The 14,617-nt window shown below is 36.7% G+C and overlaps 2 protein-coding genes across 2 annotated transcripts in view; both read right to left on the minus strand.

The window, feature by feature from the left end:
* Positions 1 to 14,617, minus strand: part of terfa (telomeric repeat binding factor a) — a 285,122-nt gene that overhangs the window by 178,627 nt on the left and 91,878 nt on the right. The window lies entirely within an intron of this gene.
* Positions 4,326 to 12,234, minus strand: LOC103042080 (achaete-scute homolog 4). The gene is made up of 2 exons (XM_022671151.2): positions 12,012 to 12,234; positions 4,326 to 5,923 (listed from the first exon to the last, which is right to left on the minus strand). Exons 1-2 carry the CDS (start codon positions 12,064 to 12,066, stop codon positions 5,394 to 5,396), a joined length of 585 nt encoding a protein of 194 aa, XP_022526872.2. The 5' UTR covers positions 12,067 to 12,234; the 3' UTR covers positions 4,326 to 5,393.

A 14,617-nucleotide genomic window follows, 5' to 3' on the forward strand; every position in this document is an offset into this window, starting at 1 on the left:
ATACTTCATTTTCCAAAACAGAATTTATTTTTTCGTGGCCCACAAAGTGGATTGGAAAATATATTAACCCACGGCCAAACTTAATTGCCGACCCCTGATTTAGGGTGTCAGTGTGTCTTTGCTATTGTAACGACAGGAAAAGTATGCTTTGAGTGGCTTGAAACATGCATAATGCATAATGTACTAATTCTCTAAATTTATTAAGGTGTGTTTTGGCTGTAACGTGAAATTATATAATCAGCATGTTTCTTGCCATTTCCCTTAAGAGCCAGCTGTGCTCTGATTTGGTGCATTGCAATTTCAAGGCCCAGCTACCTGGACATGTCCAACACTTCTCAGCAGAGGAAAGTGACCTTCTCTTTCATGCATATTTATTCTGTTTACTGTTGATGTAAAAGCTTACACAGCTACCAGCAGTCACTTGCTATGGGTTTGTGCACTGCTGCATGTCCATGGGTGTATAGAAAGCGGGGGTGTACAAGTGTTGGGGATGCGCCTGTTGACAATTCACTGCCAAGATGTCTTGGGGTCCTATTTTACACTCTGTGCAAGGTGCATTGTGATGCTAATTGCTATCTTACCTTGCGTCTGCATAATTTAAATAGCAACAGTGCTTGTGAATATACATCAGTGGGTGTGGTGGTCTCGAAATAAGGAGTGTTCAGGTCAATTTCTGGTGCATCACTGACTGAATGCAACCTTGACAGCTGTCGACATTCAGAAGACGCTGCAGTTTCAGGATTGTGTAGACAAGTAGCTTCTTCTTTGCATGACACTTTGCTTTAACTTTGATTTGTGGATTGAAGGTTAAACCGTTTTTCATGGTTTATTAGGTTTTTTCACCGCTTCCTCTCCGTGCTTAATACTAAGCATTGATGACACAAACTGATCAAAAGTATTGCTGCCAAATCGTTGGATCTTTTAATCAAAATGTCAAAATGTTTCACCTAGCAACCAGTATGCTTGAATTATGCCCCTATATCAAATTTGAAATCTCAGACTGATTCATCCTAATGTGTATTTTGGGTCATGTACTATGCTGGTAGGCATTAATAGAAGTTTTGCTATCAAAATACGATATATCTTCTTATCTTAATTTTTTATCTCCCAGAGATAGGGCTTTAAATCATGGAGTTTGTTTATATTTGAGCTCAGACCAATACTCATTTAGATTTACGATCCATCCAAACTCACTGACATTTCAAAAGCCAAGTCTAAAACATCAATCAATTAGATAACAACATGGTCTAACAAAAAGTGGCAGCATCCACATTTCCTGAAGGTCATTGGATGTTTTTTTTAAATAAGATGTGCCAAAGTCATTGCCTTCTATATCTATTTTTAGTAACAGTAGTGGTGACTTAATCACTAATAACCATTGTGCTGGACTACAACTTGGAACTACAACACATTGAAACATTCACCCGTGGCTGCAGTGACTAAAGGATGTTTGGAATTGCTCAGTACCCTATGTTAGTTAGGGAAAATACACTGCCTGGCCAAAAAAAAGTTCACACACTAATATTTTGTTGGACCGTCTTTAGATTTTTTCGGCTGTGGCATTGTTTTGATAAGCTTCTGCAATGTCACAAGATTTTTTTTAATCTAGTGTTGCATTAATTTTTCATCAAGATCTTGCAGCATTGATGATGGTAGAGTCTGACCGCTGCACAAAGTCTTCTCCATCCAGCACATCCCAAAGATTCTCAATGGGGTTAAGGTCTGGACTCTGTGGTGAGCAATCCATGTTTAAAAATGATGACCTCATGCTCCCTGAACCACTCTTTCACAATTCCAGACCCATGAATCCTGGCATTGTCATCTTGGAATATGCCCGTGTCATCAGGGAAGAAAAAATCCATTGATGGAATAACCTGGTCTATATTCAGTATATTCAGGTAGTCAGCTGACCTCATTCTTTTAGCACATACTGTTGCTGAACCTAGACCTGACCAACTGCAGCATCAACCCCACATCATTCACTTACTTAAATCCAGGTGGCGATTTTTAATTTTTTTTGGCCGGGCAGTGTATATTGCATTGCTCTTTTCCTTTAAAACTAGGCCTGGACATGCAAACTAAAAATCAAGATGCTGAGTAAAATATAAGTAAGTGTAATTAAAAACAGAATGCAATGATTGAAACGATAAAAAATACCATTTCATTTAGAACTTGAGGGCAGCAACTGATCTGAAGTTGGGACAAGGCCATATCTTCCATTGTGTAGCACCCTCTCTTCTTTTAACAGTGGACTGTAAATGTCTTGAATCTGAGGAAAGCAGTTAGTTTTGTGAGAGGAATTTTATCCCATTCTTGACTGATTTGTAGCTGCTTTGCAGGATTTTTTATTTGATAACAGCGTCAAATATTTTCAATTGGTGAAAGGTCTGGACTGCAGGCTGACCAGCTCAGCATAAACTGTAAACCATTTAGTATGTGTTTTAGCAGTGTCTTGCTAAAATACACAAGGCCTTCCATAAAAGTAATGTTGTTCTAAAATCTCTATACAACATTCTGCATTAATAGAGTCTTTCCGGATGTGTAAGCTTGCTCACAGTAGCTGAACTGTGCACTGATAACAAGCTGGATGGTCCCCCTCCTCTTGAGCCGGAGGACATGGCAACTTAATTCTTTCCAAAAAAAGAATTAAGCATATTTTTAAAGAATTTAAGCCTCAGTGAAAATTAATGGAACTGGAAGTGTTCCTGAGCCAATGCAGTAATTTCTAGTACAGTATAATGCCTGTTTTTAATGCAGTGCCGGGTGAATGTTATGGCTGAAAGTTTATGGTTCATCGGTACTATTGCTACGTTTACCCTTCTTTAAGATTTTGTGTGAAATTGATCTCATTAAGAGCATTTGCATTCATATTATTTGCATGTTTTCTACTTTACTTTCATGTCTGTTTTCTAAAGAGTCAAAGATTCAGTGTTCAGACCCAGAATTAAGGAAACATGTCCAATTTTGTGCCTGGACCTCTTAATTGTCACACCTAACCTGGTACATTTAATGATGTGTGTTGCTTACATTTTTCTCCAGCAACCTCAGTAAATAATATAAAAACCCGCTAATCCTGTCTGAATGAAACATCGATGCTGGTAATAATTGCACATGTCAGTAATAATTACCAGAGTCTGCAGTGATTTAATCCTGTGTGAAAAGAGCTTTGGGTAAGAGCTCATTAATTGAGTTCATGAACAGCCGAACAAACAAAGCCCTGCAACCTCTTTCACCTGCGCTGCAATCATTTTACCTTTATTTATCAGCCCTGGGTTTCTCAGGAGGACACTCCAGACCTTGCCTGGGGTTTTGATTGTAGATTACATGATCATGAAAACCAAGCGAGCCTGAACTAATGCAGTTCCTCACAGAGTTAAGAGAGTCTCGCTTAATTGCTGATTAATGACGAGGGAATATATTTACAAAATAAGTTACCTACAAAAAAACATAATTTGTCGCATATCAAACTTTTTTTTATTGCCAGTTGTTTTTCCCCAAGTTTATACAAGTCATTTAACATGTTACTAATACAGAAAAATAAATTACATGCTATAAAATAGAATCTTTTAGATGTGAATCTTTTAGAAAATGGTAATTTGGCACTCACAAAAATTTAGGGTAAAAACAAAAATATTTTTTCTTTATGAAATCATGTTTTTTTCTGGTTTCCTTGATTTACATTGACATTGCACATCATCTTTGCTTTTTTGAACAGCCAGTGAATGGACACTTTCTGACCACAGAATCACTGCCTTATCTATTACTTTACTAAGAAGTAGTGAACATAGCTTCTGTAGCTAATCAAACATAACACACTGTTTTTTTCAACAAATCCAAATGCACAGTTTAAAAAAATCATACATTTTTTAATCAGACCTAAATTACACTATATGACATTATTGGCAGGAGGGGCAAACACTCCCTCTGATGCCCAATGGTTTAAAAAACGTTGCTAAAGTGCCTTTTAGAGTGGCAACAATTATACACATTTGGCTGTCCATCTTTAGTGTCCCTTCCTGCAATAAAATTATGATGCTAATCCCTCTGGATTAAGACATTTTGATAATGTGTCTGAATCTGCACCCATCTCTGGATGCAATTCTGCTATTCTTCTATAGCATGCTACCCCTGATAGACAGTTCTAAAGATTAGCCTTTCCAGTAGATAAAATGCAGAGGGATGCAGTGCTGTATTGGAGTTCTCCTACAGGTATCACAACAGTGGATAAAATGTGTTTTAGGCCCCTATAAGTGACTTTACAAAGGGATAAATAGTTCTTATTGATGAAGACAACGTTTTCGAGACAGGATTAAGCCTGTTATTTTCCTCTCAATGTGAAATCGCTATTTAAAATGCTGTTTAGTCCAAGACTAGACTTAATCCTTGTCTCTTTAAACTGCCCCATACTCTATTTTAATATTTAAAATGTCTCTTGAATTTTATTAGTAAGAAATCCCAACAAACATATAGGGCCAGTTTTCCAGACAGGATTGGGCCTTGCCTATATTTTCCTGTTAATGTAAAAATCACCATTTAAAATGCTGTTTAGTCCAATACTAGGCTTAATCCCTGTCTCTGGAAACTGCCCCATACTGTATTTTAATATTTGGCATTTAACTCATTCTGACCTGAATCATTTTTTTCACTGTAATGCTTACAAAGGAAGACTTTAATATTATAATATAAAATCTATATGAACATTAAATCCAATTAACTAAAACAAGTAACTGTTTTTTTTATGTCTATTGGATTGGAAGCCTTTAATTAACATTTTTATTTTAGATCCCTAAACACAAAAATTAACATGAAAAATGTTCTAAATTACATACAATTAGTAAAAAAAATTGCTTTTTTACTTTGCCTCTTTGGCTCTAGTACTGTGTTTTTTTTTTTTTTTTCCAGTGGGCAGTGGGCAGGGCTAAGCGTTTGTTTTATTGGTTTTTAAACCTTTTCTTTGGCTTGTTTATAGCCTATTCTGATTAAAAACAGTCCTCAATTAGTGTTATGTGCAACAAAGCATTGCGAAAAGTGTTGTCAATTGTAATGGATGCAGGATCTAAAAGGGTTAAAATGTCTGTTGATTGTTACTGGTAAGAAATCCCCACAAATATATTGGGTCGGTTTTTGAGACAGGATTAAACCTGGCCTATATATTCCTGTCAATGTAAAATCTCCATTTAAAATGCTGTATAGTCCAAGACTAGGCTTAATCCCTGTCTGGGAAACTGCCCTAAATTGTCCAAACAGTCATTCACAACATTCAAAATTACTTCACAAAGACTGTCGTTCTCCAGTCATACAGTTCCTGTTCAACAGTTCAATACTGCAGATCATTATGGGCACATTAGCATCATTGCCATTAGCATGTCCAGCATCTGCACAGCACAGTCTGTTCAGTAGCAGGTTTCCCCGTGGTCACTCAGGCTGTGTTTAGACTCTCCATCACTGTTACACTCTGGGAGCTGCGTACTGACCGCAGGCCCTCTCTCGCTCCCGGCTGAAAGCTCTGCAATCGCTTCAGGCAATCGCAGCTCCAGAAGGTTCTGCAGGTGTTTGATGTAGCTGATGGCCGCTCGAAGTGTCTCCACCTTGCTGAGTCTTTTATCCTCGAACTCATGGGGCAGGTGCTCTCGCAGTCTGGCATATCCCTCGTTCACACACCTCACCCTCTGCCTCTCGCGCTCGTTTCGTTTGCGAATGAAGGCCGGCTCAAAGGAGTAGTCGTACATGGCCAGGTGGCCGGGGAAGGGCAGGTAGGAGAAGTGTCCGTTATACCTGTGGCTGTACACTGGCTCCAGGTAAGTCTGTTCAAAGTGGAGCGGTAAACTCAAAGCGTCTCTGAACGGGGGGCACTGGTGGTCCACTGATAAGCTGAAGGCCAGAGGCCGTGTGTAGGAGCCGGGCGAGTGGTCAGCAGCCATTTCTCTGGAATACACATGTAGAGAAACACTGGACAATTAAGAAAATATTTAAGAATATTACTAATATACTGATTTTCCAGAATTACAGTACTACATAATTCAATGGCTGTCAGGTTAATATAGTCAGTATATATACAGTAAGTATTGTTGTTTTTTAATGTGAAATGGTTAATTGTAAAGATATAATGCATATTCAATAATGATAAATGAAACCAATTTTTTTAAATAATTGTATTTCAAAATTGTATCCTATTTACTCCCAATTTACACAGCCAATTACCCAACCCACTTATCATGACTCCCCTATCACTAGAAATGCCTGAACACCAGGAAGGTGAAGACTAGCACATACTTCCTCCTATGTAAAGTCATCCCGCCTCATAGCGCACTCGGACAAAAGCGCAGCGACTTGTCTCTGACACATCAGCTCACAGATGCCTTTAAAGTGATGAAGGAAAAAAGCTCCATCTACCCAACCAGAGAGAGCAAGGCCAATTGTGCTCTCTCAGGGCTCTGATAGCTGATGACAAGCTACAAGATCAGGATTCAAACCTGCAATCTCCTGATCATAGTGGCAGCTAAGTTTACAGTTTCACAATGTTACAATTTTACAAATTTAACAAATTTACAATTTCCAAATGTAATGTTAGAGTCGCAATGTAACATCAATATAGTCAAAGGGACATATACCCACTAAACAAAGAGACGTTGAAACGACGTCTTTTCTAGGTCATTTTTGCACGTCCAATTTAGGTCTCCTGAAGGTGCAGACTGTGACGCCAGACGACGTCTTTTTTCTGACGTCTTCTGCACGTCCAGTATTGACGTCCCCCAGACCTCCGGATAAGGGCTAATTCTAGTTTAAATTAAGTCGTTGTGGACGTCTTTTCTACGTGAAATTTACATGTATACGTTTTTATAGACCAACTACTTTGAGGCTCCCTGCATAACTGTAGTGCCATTTCAGACGGTGGCAACTGTTCCATTGTTCCAGCTTCAGCAGTTAACTGGAAACGCATACAAAGCTAAGCCAAACAATTACTGGAACAGGTTCACAACCTTCTGGAACTAGTTATGCACGTTAGTTATACACAATATGCTTTACAAATAAATTGCATTTCAACCCTCTCACTTTTTCCAAAACATGTTAACCTGCAAAGAACCAGTAAAAGCAAGGGATAAATTAATTACCCCCATCTTACCACTGTTGACTTTAAATTGACCCTTTCTGTTTGGGGAAACATTAATATAATAATAAACATAATGAGTAAATCTCATTTGGGTTTAATGCCTTTATTTTACATCAACATAACATACACCTTAGATTCACACCATAACAATTTCACTAAACATTTACCTTCCCTTAAAACTATTACAGCTTTACATTACACCTTCCCTTAACAATATTATACCTTCCCTTAACACTATTACACCTTTACATTACACCTTCCCTTAACACTATTACACCTTTAACATTACACCTTCCCTCAAAACTATTACACCTTTAACATTACACCTTCCCTTAACAATATTATACCTTCCCTCAACACTATTACACCTTTACATTACACCAGGGGTCTCAAAGTACCGGCCCACGCGGTTTCATACGGCCCCTCACGGGTTAACAAAATAAACATACATCTGGCCCGCAATTCAATGTAATTATTTATGCTTTATTATGTTCGTTTTCATATTTTATCTTAACTTGTATTTTGGTGTGTGTGTTTTTTGTTTGCTTACGCTGCGTTGCCTGCTTTAGTAGTCTTCAGTAGCCTTCAACAGTCTAACCTTGCAGCCATGGTGTGTCCACTAAACTCCGTAGTTATAAACATCCTGAGGTTAGCAGCGCGCTAACTGACCTGTTTATAATGTAATCCCAGCAGTGCCTCCGTGACGCTGCTCTAAACTGCTGCTGTTAGCTGCTTGGGCTGAAAGATGAACTGTAGAGAGCTGTATTATCCGGTTAGTGGGGTTATTTTATTTCATACACAGAAGAACTTAAAAAATTTCAAAACGCTCCAGACTGGCTCAGCTGAGTCCTGTAGCCCGTGGCTGGGCTGTAGCTCTGACTAAGCAAAGACTGCGGGCTTGTGGTGCTGCTGCTGCAGCTCCCACTAGTGGTTGGATGAGGAACTGCTAAATCTGAGGAAATGCTAAATCTGTCACAGCTCACAATTTTTGATTTTATATTTATTAAGCCTTATTTCAGTATCAAACGTTTTGATCAAAGTTAATATAACTTGTACTTGATGTAATTTCTATTCACTTGAATAGTTTGGTTCTTGATTGATGGAGTTTTTGGATTTCATAACATGACAAATTAAAAGGATTTATGTTAATAGAGCAACAAGCAAACATTTTTCCATGCAACTGTAATATTTGATTGAATAAATAGTATATTGAGAGTTATTTAACATTAAGGAGTAATTACATTCATTTTATATTACATCTGGTTACATTTTCTTATATTTATAAGTTACATCTGGCCCTCAGAGGACAGCCAATATGTCAATGTGGCCCTCGGCAAAAATGAGTTTGAGACCCCTGCATTACACCTTCCCTTAACAATATTATACCTTCCCTTAACACTATTACACCTTTAACATTACACCGTCCCTCAACACTATTACACCTTTAACATTACCCCTTCCCTCAACACTATTACACCTTCCCTCAACACTATCACACCTTTCCATTACACCTTCCCTTAACATCATTATACTTTCATTAAGATTCTAGGTCCTGAGAGACAGCGGTGTGTCCTCCACGTCTTTGTGGTGCATGTTTGAGATGCTCCGAAGTATGAAGTCCTCGGTGGCTGTCCCGTCACATTTCATGACTCCATCTGCACAAGTAGAAAAAGACAAATTAGAAATCTCAGAAAATGTTGAAGATGGCCATTTATTTTTGTCCCACAACAAACTATTTTAAATTGCCTTATTTATGTAATATTCACATAAACTTACTTCTTCACACTATGGCTTAGCTAACTCTAAGCTAACGGCGGGAATACACATTTAACATCTGACGAGAATTATCCTGCCGTTTTAATTCTCACACATCATATTAAGCTATTTTAATAAATGTTTTCCCACAACAAACTATTTTAAATTGCCTTATTTATGTAATATTCACATAAACTTACTTCTTCACACTATGGCTTAGCTAACGCTAAGCTAACGGCGGGAATAACAGTTACACATTTAACACCTGACGAGAATTATCGTGCCGTTTTAATTCTCACACATCATATTAAGCTATTTTAATTAATTTTGTCCCACAACAAACTATTTAAAATTGCCTTATTTATGTAATATTCACATAAACTTACTTCGTCATGCTATGGCTTAGCTAACGCTAAGCTAACGCTAAGCTAACGCTAAGCTAAAGGCGGGAATACACATTTAACACCTGACGAGAATTATCCTGCCGTTTTAATTCTCACACATCATATTAAGCCATTTTAATAATTTTTTTCCCACAACAAACTATTTTAAATTGCCTTATTTATGTAATATTAACATAAACTTACTTCTTCATGCTATGGCTTAGCTAACGCTAAGCTAACGCTAAGCTAAAGGCAGGAATACACATTTAACACCTGACCAGAATTATCGTGCTGTTTTAATTCTCACACACCATATTAAGCTATTTTAATAAATGTTTTCCCACAACAAACTATTTTAAATTGCCTTATTTATGTAATATTCACATAAACTTACTTCTTCACACTATGGCTTAGCTAACGCTAAGCTAACGGCGGGAATACACATTTAACACCTGACGAGAATTATCATGCCGTTTTAATTCTCACACATCATATTAAGCTATTTTAATAAATGTTTTCCCACAACAAACTATTTTAAATTGCCTTATTTATGTAATATTAACATAAACTTACTTCTTCAGGCTATTCAAAATGCACTTGATATTGCCCCCAGTTGCCTAGGTTAATTGTGGGTGCCACAAACTTATATAACTTAACGCTAGCTTAGCGAATTTAGCCAAAGACGGTTCTTTGATATAGCTTAGATTGGCTTATCAGCCTAGCTCTGGTTAGTGCATTGACTTAATGACCGGACAATGCTTCTACGTTAAAGCTTCGGTTACAGTAAATATTATTTGCATTACGGTCGTTCTCAAAAGTAATTCCAATTCCATTTTAACTATGGCCACTGTTTAGCTATCGTTAGCTAGCTAGCTAGTTAGCTAACTGCCTGGGAAGAGAGGCAACACCAGCAGGTTCAGATGATTTAAGACCACAGAGCTAAAACAACTAACACTACAAATACATTAACTTATACATATCGTCTTACCTTATAGCTTGGCAGCTGAGTCCGGTCCGGAGCGGAGCTGAACTGAATGAACTGAATGAGCTGAGCTGAGCTGAGCTGAGCTACTGCAGCAGCCAAAAAATATTTAGCGTGTTTTGCCTCGGCATATCAGAGTGGAGTTTATGATGACGTGCGGTCTCAGCAAATCAGAGTGGCGTTGACTGGTTGAAATCAACTTAACAATTTTCCACATAAATTGCATTTCCAAATAAAAATAAAAACATACGTAAATAAATACCTACATTCGTTAATTAATTAAATAGATAAAAAATATAATACTCAAATAAATAATTAGAAATAAATGATGCTTAATCATAAATAATCTATATTCATAGTGATTAACAATATTGATAACAACAATTTTGACATACATTTAAAAATAAATATATTCTTAAATAATGTTAATTTCCTGCACCTGTATTAGACGTCCCCATGACGTCCAAAAAAGTGACCTAGTCCGACGTTCAAATGTTTAACTGCATATTGACGTCCAAGTGGGGTCATAGTTAGACGTCCAAATAGCGGACCTAGTTTGCACGTTGTGTAGACGTACAGAATTGGTCTTGGACCGACCGACGCAATATAGACATGATCTTCACGTCCATAAGACGTCTAATGTTTAGTGGGTACACTCAACTGTAAAATAATGTATGTTTATAGCGTAAGTTTAAGTGCATATATTCCATTTTTTATTTTACGATGTTTATATATTGTTCTTTCTGCATACAAAGCTGGATAATGCAATTTTTCACTCACATGTACACCTGTACTTATGTAATGCTACAATAAACCTGAGTTGATTTTGAACCAGAGATCACAATTAGGGTTGCAGAGTTATAGCATTATTAGGTTAACTGTGGTATGAAGATTGATGGTTATTTACTGGTATACTGTATGCATTGCTTAATAGAGGTATTTCAAAGTTTAAAAACTCAAAAAAAAAAAAAATTAAAAAGAGAAAATGTTACATAAACTTCTATTAATACACTGTTTAAAGCTTTTACTTTAACTCTTAAAAAAAATAATCAACTATGACAGAAATTATGCATGTAAGAATTTAATGTAATAATAACCTTACTCTTATTCTGATGGTAAGCTTCTTAAGAAAATTGAATTGCATACAAAAAAAATTGGTTTAAGAAGTTGTCCCCTTCATTTTGCTTATACTGTTTAAAACATAGTTAAATAACTATAACTTTAACGTTAATTAAGCAACTTTTTGTACAGTTATATACAAAGTGGTTTATGTACTGCAATATTTAAATAAAAGTAAAATATCTCAAATTACTGTTATTTTCACACAAATACATTTTACTGTTTCTCACGAACTGCAAATTTACAGTATTAAAAAAACATCTAAATAGATGTCAATAGATTAAATTGAATTATACATTTATAGTCATTTTGGGGGATTTTTAGTGGTCAGTTTATCATAACATTTGGAAATATATATATATATATATAATAACTGCCAGATTGAAATTATGTCTGAAAATGTAAAAAAAAAAAATTTAATGAGTTATGAATCACATGACATATAATTCTAACATTCGTCTGTGATGTCTGTCATCAGTAGTGATAACTTTAAATGAGAACTTGCACAACAGTTTTATAGTATTTACTTTTGAGTAATACACATTAATTATTGGATTGTAAGACTTAATATCAGATTAAACATCTTACAGTTTAAGGGCTTTCCTACATTTTTTAAAACAGGAAAAACAGGATTCATTTAAATGTTTAAATATTTCCTTACTTGGCAGGTCTCTGTTATCCGAGCCCGGTGTGTTCCTGCAGTTGATGTAAATCATAGATAGCTCTTGATCCGGAGGCTCTTTTTGGCAGTGCGGAGCTTAAGTCAACAGGTCCTTCCTCTCTCCAGTCATTTCTACATGTCTACAGGCTATGTAACTGTGGGTGTGCTTAGCTTAGGTTTATATATATATATAAATAAAAAGACACACAGGCTTTTGGTGGACACCCTCCCTCTATCCACTAAGTGCAGATGAAATGATAAGGTGTGATACCTGCAGAGCAGAGGGAGGAAATCAGCTCAGCCCCCTCCTCCCTCCCCATTCTACCTTTCTCCAATCCCTCCCTTCTTACATGAGTGAAGAGGCTAAATGCAGAATTGTGTCTGGGCTCTCACAAGAAACAAACATGTCAGATTTAGGGGCGGCTGATATGGTAAAAATATGCACAATGCATGAGTAACGGCAGATTAATAAAAATCAGATGATATTTAAATACTTTCCTATACTTTATACTGTAATATACAGTATTAGAGCTGCACAAAGTATCATTGTTTTAGCATTAGGATTAAAATGTGCACACATGCAAAAGTCAGTTTGAAGGATGAGCATTGTCTTGTGCAAAAAGTTATTTTGCTGCTTAATGCAAAAATAAATAAATAAATAAATAAAAAAATCACACAATTCTCATTTTCATTACTTATGCATTGCATTGCATTGCATTTGGTGATGTGAGGTTTGGATTAAAATGTTTAGCCAAGGAAACCCATTCCATAAAGCTCTCTACGCTCTACTGTTCATGAACTAATCTGAAGGCCACATGATCTTTGGGGGTCTGTAGTGATGGACAGTGTTGGGCACGTTACTTTAAAAAAGTAATTAGTTATAGTTACTAGTTACTTCTGCAAAAAAGAGTTACTAACTGAGTTACTCAACTATAAAAGTAACTAGTTACCAGTAAAAGTAACTATTGTGTTACTAATGCATGTACGTATTCTTTAGGTAGACTCCGCCTATGACTGTTTATGGCTATGTATGGCTTAAGTGTTTCCAGATGTGTACCACAAATCTATAAAGGGGTCCCCAAAAGAGTGGACTGGAAGAGAGCAGGAACATCGGATTGGCAACATCTCTCTCCAAGGCTGGCCTAGGAAGTCTTTAGTCTTTTGTCTTAGTCTTTTGTGATAAATAATTGTATTACACTTAAGGCAATGTCTGTGGTGTCTTCTTCCTCATCTTCATGCATCTTCACAGCAAAGAGACAGCGGTAAACGACATCTTATTCAGTGTTGCAATGTTAATTAACATCATTCTGAACAAATTTTGCCCATTCATACATTCGGAAAAAAAAAATTTAATCTCAGGTTTAATGCTCTACTTAAAAAAGCCGGATATTTTGGGCCCAATCTAAGCTCTAATCTGTACACTATGTTTCTCAGCATCCACTGTACCCCACTTTGTCATTTTACACTTCGTTGCTGAGTTACTGTCATTCTCAGTCGCTTCTAATGTGTTATAAAAGCACTGACAGTTGGCAGTGGAATTTTTAGTAGTGAGGAAATTTCACTGCTGGACTTGTTGCACAGATGCTGCATCCTTTCATTGCACCATGATGGAGTTTCTGAAAGTGACTTATTCTTTCACTTATGTTTGTAGAAGCAGTCTGCATGCCTATTGTAGGTTCTTGGTTTTATACACGTGTGGCTATGAAAGTGATTGAAACCTCAATTCAGTGATTTGAATGGGTGAGTGCATATGTTTGGCTATATAGTGTTCTAGCAGAAGCTAATTGTATCAGGCCAGTATTGTTTTTTTTTACTCCAATACTAGATACACAAATTGTATTCTTACTATTGTAAAAAAATATATATATTTTGTTTTTAATATATAATGAATAGGACTGACTGTAGCAAATGAATAAACACAGCATGTAAATGACTTTGTATAGGACTGTCAGACATATGCTCCTAACAATAGAGGACAGTTCTGATATACAGTTCTAAAAAAATCTTTATATACATCCATCTTTCCACTGGAGGCCAATGGTGTCTCTTCTTCTTAGGATTTAGAGTTTTCCAGTTTCCAGTGGAGCCATCTGCAGGCTAAAGGATTTTAACACAAGAGAAGTAAGAACACTAATACCCATAAGAACAGTACTGCCACCTGCAGGGAGGTACAGGACATGCCATGAGCATCATTTTGTCCCTTTACCAATAAGGTTAAAATAAGCTGGTGATTCTCTGATCCTTTAAACAAATACTTTGGTCAAGAGCCATTTTTTGGAAAAAAAAAAAAAAAAAAACATGCCCTGCATGTATATTTTTCAGTGGCTGAAGTGTCAAGGAAATCAGTTAGAGTGGTTTGGTGTAAAGGAACAAAATGTTTTACATCAACACATTTTTTTTTTACATTAATTTACTTTCTTTTGGCAATAGTTGTGTGACCATTAAAAACAGTCCAATCCTCCTTCTTTCACCATGTTCTTTAATGGTCAGGGCCCAACAGAACCACCACAGAGCAGGGCTTATTAGGGTGGTGGGTCATTCTCAGCATTGCAGAGACACTGGTGACATGGTGGTGGTGTATGAGGTGTTAGTGTGTGTTGTTGTGC

This window comes from Astyanax mexicanus, chromosome 2 (assembly GCF_023375975.1).
Source record: "Astyanax mexicanus isolate ESR-SI-001 chromosome 2, AstMex3_surface, whole genome shotgun sequence".
Taxonomy (NCBI): domain Eukaryota; kingdom Metazoa; phylum Chordata; class Actinopteri; order Characiformes; family Acestrorhamphidae; genus Astyanax; species Astyanax mexicanus.